The sequence below is a fragment of the Trachymyrmex septentrionalis genome, unplaced genomic scaffold, assembly GCF_001594115.1.
Source record: "Trachymyrmex septentrionalis isolate Tsep2-gDNA-1 unplaced genomic scaffold, Tsep1.0 scaffold44, whole genome shotgun sequence".
NCBI classification, from domain to species: Eukaryota; Metazoa; Arthropoda; class Insecta; order Hymenoptera; family Formicidae; genus Trachymyrmex; species Trachymyrmex septentrionalis.
In genome coordinates, this window is record NW_017305611.1 from 1,787,943 (window position 1) to 1,797,815 (window position 9,873).

The window sequence follows — 9,873 nt, forward strand, 5'->3', positions numbered from 1 at the left end:
ATATACATTTAAAATTGAAGTATGCTTAATTAAAAAACGAAACAAACTGTATGACAGGTATCGAATTAATATAAATATAATTTTATTCAATTTTGAAATAAAAAAACAGTTTTCAATATAATTTTGCAAGTAAATTCTATCAAATGTAAATATTGATTTGTTGAGAAATATTTTTATTTAAAAATATTTTGCAAAAACTTTTAATATATTTTTGCTTCTAACATCATCAAATTAAATATCTCCATGATAAATTGCATAGATTTTTATGTCTCAATATAAAAAATGTAAAGTCGCTTTTGTAATTTTACAACAATTCTTTGTTGCATCAAAAGATAAAATGTATGCACGATGTACACATTAAATTAAAAAAAAAATGTTAAAAAAATTGAATGTGTACATCGTGCGCAACATGCGTTATCTTTTACGACTTAACATCATTATTGCATTGACGATGTGTAGCAATTTAAAAATCATGACTTAAGAAAACGAAATTATTATAAAAAGTATTACTTATAATCGACAAAATTGAAAATAACTGTCAATATATGTTACTACCGCATTTATTTTCTATGAGTAAATGACAAAATTGATGATTTCTTTAAAGTTACGACATTATTCTTCATTCAATATTGTGCATTAGTAAATTATTTAATTATAATTTTTACTAATTTTATAAAAACTATCCGACAATAGTATTTTTTATTTAAATATCTGTTTTTAATTTTTTTTTAAATAAATTTTTGTATTAAGAATTCTAAAGTTCTAAAGTAGTGATTTTTTTTAAATATGTACTTTTTTACAATTATTAAAAAAAAACACATTTTTTTCATTTTCTCTTATATCTACACTTAATAAAATAATACGGTAGAAATAAAAATATAAAACATAATTTTATTTTATATGCTTTATTTATTTTATACTTGCTTTATTACACAATTTTATATTTTAAACTGGGATATCGATAATAATAAAATCAATCATAAATTACGAACAAAAAGTTTAGAAATTATATTAATATTTACAAAATTGTTTAGTATCTTTATTATGTTATCATTTCATACGAATAATATCTAAAAATATTATATGCTAAATTCGTGCAGTACGTGAATCAGCTTTTTCAACACCAAGTCATCAGCTTCGAGAGCTTATTTAGATTCACATATTAAAATTTACGTTGTATTCTTCTATTAAAGTTGAGTTTCTCGCTATTTATTTGATGTCTTCCAATAATATATATTAATAACACAAAATTTAGAGTAATATAAAATTATGTTTAAAAAAGTTTCAAGATGTTATGTCATATGTTATAAGTTTGATTTTCTTTTTTATTTCTCGTTATTTTATATAATTTTGTTAATAATGTATGTAAAATAAAAAATTTGCAAAATTAAACATGATTCAATGATAAAACTGTATGAAAAAATATTTTTTAAGTATTGCATTTTTGCGTAACGATATAAACAAATCATTTTAATTATAAATTTAATATATTAATTACTTTAATTACACTGTCCAACGAATTGAAAAATTTGTCACGAATCGGACAAAATAATTTTTACAAATTTTTTAATCATTGAAAACGCATTTATTAATGAAACAGTTCTATCACGTTTTGAGCTTTCTGAGTTTACAGGTATTCTAAAATGCCATTTATAACTCTTTTGAGTTCACTTTTCTCAAAAAACTTATAAAAATAATTTTGTCCGATTCTAAATTCCATGTTAGGCAGTGTTACTAATTTTCTTGCTAACAATGAATAATAAATAATTCACTTAGTAAGTAAGAAACATTTTCGAATATTCCAGCAATACTGTAGCAATATTGTAATCAAATTTTATAATTATAATCAATATCTCATAAGTTTATGAATTAGGCCCAGTTCCACAATTCACAGTTAACTCTTAACCGAGGTTCAACTTATTCATTGTCTCTAGAATTGGAAGGAGATGAGAAACAAGTTGAATTTCGGTTAAGAATTAACCGTTGTGGAACTGAGTCTCCAGTAAGCAAAAAACATATTGGAATATATGTTGTAATATAGACTGTAATGTTGCTGAAATGTTCTCTGTTTACTAAGTCATAAACTTACAAAATATGAAAAAATTTATTTGCTTATCTTTATTAAGGCATATAAATAACTAAAAAAAGTATTTAAAAAATGTAGTCAAATTATTTTAAATTAGTAAATATAATTTTATTATGATATCTTAGATGCTATTGTTTATCATCATGAAGTTATGCATTGGCCATGGCCTTGGCGAATGCTTCAGGATCAGCAAATGGTTTAGAATTAGCTTTGGCAACTGCTTCAGAACTAGCCTCTACAGTTGCTTCAGGATTATCCTCGGCAGTTGTTTCAGGTTTAGCCTCGGCACTTGCTTCGGCAATAGGTCCTCCATTAGTCGGGATGATAATTGCGACAACGAGCACAAGCTCGAATAAGAAAATTGCAGTCTTCATCCTAATTTTTTCATTTAAAACTGTCGCGAGTTACGTTACGTTAGCTTCTAAATTGTCTTCCCTTAGTGGACAGACAATTTATAAAAGTGATACCTATCAATATAATAAAGCACATCAGAAATATATAAGATGGTTTGATGTACTTTAATGACTTAAAAAAATTGCATTTTTTTGTTAAAATTGAGCTTCGTAACATCTTCATGTCATCAATATCTTTAAATAATAATTTTGATAGATAAATTTATATTTAAAAATCAAGAATGTAATGTATTTTAAATAAATAATTAATATTTTTGTAAAATATAAAAAAAATTTAATATAACTCATAAATGATATTAAAAAAAAGTTAGAATAATAATTAATATGCGTTTAACAAGTGCGTATACAGAAAATAAGTCAATGTTTAATTTTTTTATTAAGTCAATATATAAATTATATGGATTTTTACACGTAATATTTGTCAATATTAAAGTATGCAAGAGCATTTTATATAACAATTCTAAATTTTTTACATATCAATAAAAAAATGTTTTAAAAATTTAATACATTTATCGTGCGGCACGTGCATTATCTTTTATGAGTCAGTACCATTACTTCGTTGCAATCTGTAACGATACAGAAATCGTGACTTAATAGAATAAAATATCACAAAATACTTATAATATTTATAATCGATAAAACTAAAAATATTCTGCGTATCTTCTATAGCATTATCTATTTTTTTATGATTTTTGTTATTCGAAAATGTTAGATATAACTATCAAAGAAACTACGCGTAAAGTGACTAAATCCATGACTACATATAATGAAGTTACTCCGTCAATTTCTATAATAAAGTTATTCCGTTGTTATCTGCCAGCAAATTATTAATTACTTTATTGCAATTTTATAAAAATAAAAAAAATGCATTTTTTAATTTAAATATCTTTAGTTTTTTTTTTAAATTATGTTAATTATAAATTTTTAATTTTTAAAATTGCAATTTTTTGTATCTTTTTAACAATTATTTAAAAAAAAATTTTAAGTTTCTATTATTTGTACAATTTGATAGAATAATAGAGTGGGAATAAAATAAAACCAATTTATTAATTTTTTTACGTTTTATTAATCTTAAGCATGCTCTATCATGCAATTTTATATTTCAAACTATGTTATTTATGACAATAGTATAAATTACGAATAACTCGAAAGAGTTTAATAGTTATATTAATACATAAAATTGTTAAATTATCTTTATCCTGTTATCATGTCATGCGAATTATGTCTAATAAAAAATGTTATATGTTAAATTCGTGCAATACATATATTATTTCAGTTTTTATTTCAATCTCACGTCATCAGTTTTACGAATATATATAAATATAAAATTTACTATTTTATTTACAATAGAATAGAGAAAAAAAAACACGCAATACAAAAATTTTATAAAACTGAGCATTATAAAACTCAGCGACTTATTATTCTTTATTATAATTGTTGCTTTTTTTATGACGACTGCCTAATCTGCAAAAAAGGATAGATTTATGAGATTTATTTCCTTCAAATTGTAAGTCGTTAATATTATATTTGTATGTCTAACATATTATATAATAACAATATGTTAATAATCAATTTTATAAAAATTTAAATTCATTTTTCCTTCTGTCACTTCTTATTCACTTATCCACTTATTATTTGTGTCGATTTTGAAACACACTTTTAAAATAAAGTTAGAATATGAATAATATCACAAATTAAATCGACCAACAGTTGTTTATATTACTGATACAAATGAACATTAAAAAAAAAATCCGGGTATTTTGTTTACAATGTTACATTCAGTTTACTAGCTGCAAAACAATCAGCAATTTATACGATAAAACTTCGTTTTGACGCTTACAGTTAGTTGTATTTCTTTATGGCAAATATACCATATTTATCTGTATATAGACGCCGTAAGTTCTTTACAATATAAACACAATTATGTCATGTTAAGTGGATCTTTATATGTATGTAGGATCGCGCAGAGCGCATTTAGTTACACGCAATTAATAACTTTTCTTTGATACCCCGTGAAATTTAAATTGGCATAAAACGTTTTAATAAAAAAAACATTCAAGATTTATTTATTTCTAGTTATTCGCGTAATATGTTTTCTCTCGTATTCGTTATACGTAAATTTATAGCAAATGCACATTTCTGCGAACACGAGCGTGCATTATCACGATGCACATTGAATTTCGCATTTTGCTTATTGCTAGAGAATTAATATTGCAGATATATTATTACTCGTTTAGATAGACGTATCGCTGAAAGTTTTAAACGTTAATGGCATTTTCTTTTGGCGACGGAAATAACATCGACTGTTCGAATCTACCCTTTTTATCAATTCTCTTATACAATATACCAACGTGTAGTACTACAGCAATTTAAAAAGGAATTTTTCTTTATGCATCATAAAATGGTACGGTTGGTACCACACTATCATCGTCAAATCATAAATTGTGGTGTATCCGTTGTGCATTGGTGATAATTATACCTTTGTAGTGATTCTGATGCTAGAATGATTCTTCATCGCGGCCCACGTATGCTATAGCTATAAATGATTTTAGCGAGCGTTGTCGATTTCATCTAGTTGTAATTATGCGTTTACAAATCATCTTAAGCAACAATGCCAATATTAGATTTATTAGCAATTATTATTGAAATTGAAAAATGAAATTCAGCAAAACACAATTAAATAATTTAAAGATATACAGTGAGCATACACAATGTTGGATACATAAACTATTAATGCACTAATTTATTAGCGTTATTAATCATATAAAAGAAATAAAATGTTTATAGTATTTTATAGTATTTTATATTATAAACATTTTATAACATGGAAATTTGTATAGAAAAAATCGCGGAAGACAAACAATGTTAATATAATACAATAAAACCTTATTTCCAATTTCCTTGATGATAATATACATTTTATCAGATTGATCAGTGTTCAATTAATTTTGCTTTGGCACAAAAATGAATAATCAAGAATTACGTATAATTTCTCTTGATATCATAAAATAAATCATTGTAAATGTTATCTTATTAATACGATATTTTATACGTGATAGACATCACAGAAAATTACTTCAATTTCTTTAAAATAGTTGATTATGATAAACTAATATAAAAGTGGATTCATCTTTATCTTGCAAATAAACAATAAATCATATGAATTGCCTGTAAAATCTTTCATGCGTATATACAAAAACCTTTTATAGCGCAATTTATTATAAATTGTTGAATAAAAATGTAAAAGTAGAAAAATCTTTATACGTTTTAAAAATATCCATCAAAATATCCAATTTTTACGAATTGTTTATTATTTCTCAAGTGCACAAAAATACAAATATTTTTTATAACTATAAAATAATTTGTATATGTGTGTGTGTGTGTGTGTGTGTGTGAAAGGGTTAACTTTACCTAAGTTATATTACATAGTAGAATATAATATTAACAATAATATTTTATTTGAATAAAAAATGTATAACATTATAAATTGAGTTAAAAAATAATTTTGAGAAAATGTTACTTTACGCCAAGTATACTGCTTTTTTTAAAATAACTTTTTATTCGTAAGTTTATTTGTATTAAAAAATCACGTAAGAGAATTATATTAATACGATGTTGTCAGAAATTGTGCACGTTTCGTGAAAGATTAATTTTCTTATTTAGGCTTCCGCGATGTGATCTTTAAATTTGCTATAAATATTCACGAATCATGCATGACGCACGCTTGTAGAACATTGAGGTGTCGATGCTAGAGAAACGCTGTCAATTCGATCTCCGTGTTCTCGTTTCACCAGAGTAATATCCTGACAACTCAATAACTGGCATACAATTGGCATATAGCTTTACGTCTCTCTCATCCCCGTATTTCTTCCTATCTCGGAATGTGTTTGTACGCACCCACGTATTTCTCCACACCTTCTTCTTTTTGACATTTTACACGCATCTTTACGTATCGCAAAGGACAGAAATCCACGGAAGTCGCAAACCTTACGAATGCAAACACAAAATACAAATACAAATTCAAATATCGCTACAATGAAAAAATTTTCAAATAAATAAAAAAATTTAATTAACTCGGCTGTAGACGCTACAAAATTTAATTCAAGGTTGACGTGAATCTAAAGCACATATATGTGTGAGGTACAATTACCTTCTTTTCCATACATACGTTTTTAATGGTCTTCCATTTAACTCTTTGTGCACACAAAGAATTTCGCGGTTGGAATTTCAAAATCAATAAAGATTTGAGTGATTATTGCACGAGACATTAGAAGAGACACTTTTCAAGGAATTGATAAGAAAGTTTGCATTTGGTTTAAGAGCTATCTTGTCTTAACTTTTCATAAATCGCTCCGCAATATTAAAACCGAATTTTCATGCTAACAAAGAGATGAAGCAGGATGTAACGTATAAAAAAAATAGCCCGAGAACATCGATTAATTTTAATATATTGACAATGCTCCACGCTTTCACTGTGTCTAATAAGTCTAAACGACTTTGATCTATCGAAGAAAGTATAATTAGTGAAACACGGAAACGCCAAGATGGAACATTTTCTTGATGCGTCAATAGTATTATAAATTTGCTCGACGTATCAATTATATTTCGCATCATTGCAACATAGGGATGAAACTAGTTGTACATATCTGTCCATTGATATCAATCAGATATTCTTATCTCGCTGATACAATTCTGTATGATATGAATGCTACATATTGTCGTTCGAATAGTATTATTCAGATTGATATCACTTCCGTGAAAACTTGCGAAACAACAAAAATAAAACATAGAATAAAAGAAGAAATAATAAAGAAACGTATATCATATTGCTACCTAGAATTACTATTGTAACAAAGATTATAGTTACAAGTTTGATATATAAAAAGTTATATAGTATCGTTTATGTTTCAAGGAAACATCGATGCGCAGCGGAAGAAGAAAGAGAAGAGACAAAAGGAGAGAAAGAGAAATTATCATTCCACGTTCTAGTGCCTGATCAAAAAGAGCCGATTTTGCCAAGTACGGGGGGGGGGGAGGAAGGAGTGGCAAAATTTGAAGAAAACTTGAAGCGGAATACGCCGAGCAACTGGAGGCGGCAAGGATGTGCAAGCATCCGTGAGCATCATTGTTATTCCACTGCTTAAGCGTGGGAAGCGAATACCTTCATGCTCTAGCGAACACCCACAGGGTTCTCCCCTTTCACGACATAATCATTCCCTGGTTTTACCGTTTCTTGTATCGCAAGGTAATTTCGAAATAATTATTATCTCCGATACTTTGGTGCTGGAATTTACATACCAAAAATCCAAAATCCAAAATATTGGTATATCGATGCAGTTAAAATGTCGGATTATATTAATTGCGAAAAAAAAGGCTCATAAATCAAATATACATATACATATAAATCAATAATCGTGTATTATCTTACCTGATAAGTGCATTCTAAAATAAAACATTTTAGAGTAGATCAGATATCAGGCAATTATGTAATAATTTAAAGTAAGGCATTCTGCTGCTCAAGCTATGCGAAATACCGTGTTTGAAAAGACTGGCGTTAATGAACGCGTAGTCTAATGAAGTATAATGGCTCAGCAAATTTTGGTATTGGAGAGACGATCTACAGAATTTCAAGTTATTCAACGGGACATCATCAACTTTTCAAAAACACGAACAAAGTATTTATGAAATACTTAAAAAGACTTTGAACAGTATATAAATTCGAATGAAAAATGATTTGAATAAATTATAATTTTCAAAGTAACGAATTTTTATTTTTAATATATAACAATAATATATATACACATTGTTATATACAATTATTAAAAATAATGGATTCTTTACTTTTAAATTCTGACATTTTGACTTTAATTCAATATTATGCTACATCATATAGCATATTAACAATGTCCATCGACTATTCATTGACTAAAATAATGATGTAATTTTTCGTATATGCAAGGACGTAAAGATTACATATACTTAACAGAAAATTACTTACTTGTAATAAATTCTTACAATTTTAGAAGTTTTATACTTTGTGCGAAAAGAGGGAGATATTTCCAAAGATAATATAATATCGGTCGTTACGGGTTTATGTAAATAATTATTGATATCAATTGATATCTCTGTCTCAACGATAAACGATAAATGATAATTTATAAATCAATTCTCTGTATTAGTCACTTCAAATCCGATAAATCTCAAAATGATAGATTAATATTTAAAAGAATTTTCTCGCAAATCGTTTGGACAATCACGAAAGTCGATCGTTTCATTAAGAAAAGTTGAATGTACGGATGCTTTTAATGGATTAATAGACATAGACGTATAAATGAAATTGAAAGGTCCTAAATGAGAAAGATTCCACGGTAGCGCAAAAAAAAGCCGTAGAGAACAAAGAGATAAATGAAGCATTCACCAGCTCGCGTAATAATACTTTTAAATGATTTTTCTTTAAGCTTTATTTTCGAGAAGCTTATACAGTACGTGAGAGGAAATTGGAAGGAAATTTCGTCGGTTTCTTCGTAGAAACTCTCTTTAATTAAAAATAAAAAATTTATTTGTTACCTTTATTTATTATAATTGCGTCAAGATATAGCAAATGTAAAACTTCATAACTTGTATCAATCAATGATATTCATATCAACTATATATATTGCAACTAGTTGTTCGATTAATATAGTCTATGATTTTTATTATAATTGCGGTACCAAGAGACGATGAAAATGACATATAGCACTACTTGCGTTGATCTAACGGTCTCGTAGCTTTCTCGCTTGAATGCACGAAAAATGTGGATGTTACGGTAACGTGTACTCTTTGCAATGTTAACTATAATTTGTAGCTGAACTTAAAATGTTTCTCTGCGCGCCAGTCAAGCGACTGGCTTAGTCATCCATGAAAACGGTTGCTAAGAATATATTCTCGAATTAATATCACATTATTTATATAAATAAGCACAAAAGTTATTAGATATTACTTTTTTTCTTCTGTACTAGATTTATCTTTATTGTTAAAAATTTTTATTTTTATTATTCATTACCACTATCTTTGTTATTAACCTTTATCTTTATGATTAGTATTCTTTATCTTTATTATTAAAAATCTTTATCTTTACTATTAGATATTCTCTAATTGTTGATGAGGAACTGTCACAATGGATAAAAGTATTTAATAATTTTAAATACATTTTATCAGAATAATTGAACCTAATGTCAAAATAGTTTTCAATATTAATCCTGATAATTCTAATAATTCTAATTAATTTGTTAGAAATATTAATTAGTCACTAAATAAATAGGTATTAAAACACACGCACACACACACACACACACACACACACACACACACACACACACACACACACACACACAC

General features: G+C 26.6%; 1 protein-coding gene across 1 annotated transcript; it reads right to left on the bottom strand.

The window, feature by feature from the left end:
• Positions 1-2,235: 2,235 nt before the first annotated feature.
• Positions 2,236-2,487, bottom strand: LOC108751313 (the record flags this gene model as incomplete). The annotated part of the gene is made up of 1 exon (XM_018491414.1): positions 2,236-2,487. A coding segment is annotated over one exon (252 nt), but the record flags the coding sequence as incomplete, so codon positions are not given.
• Positions 2,488-9,873: the final 7,386 nt, after the last annotated feature.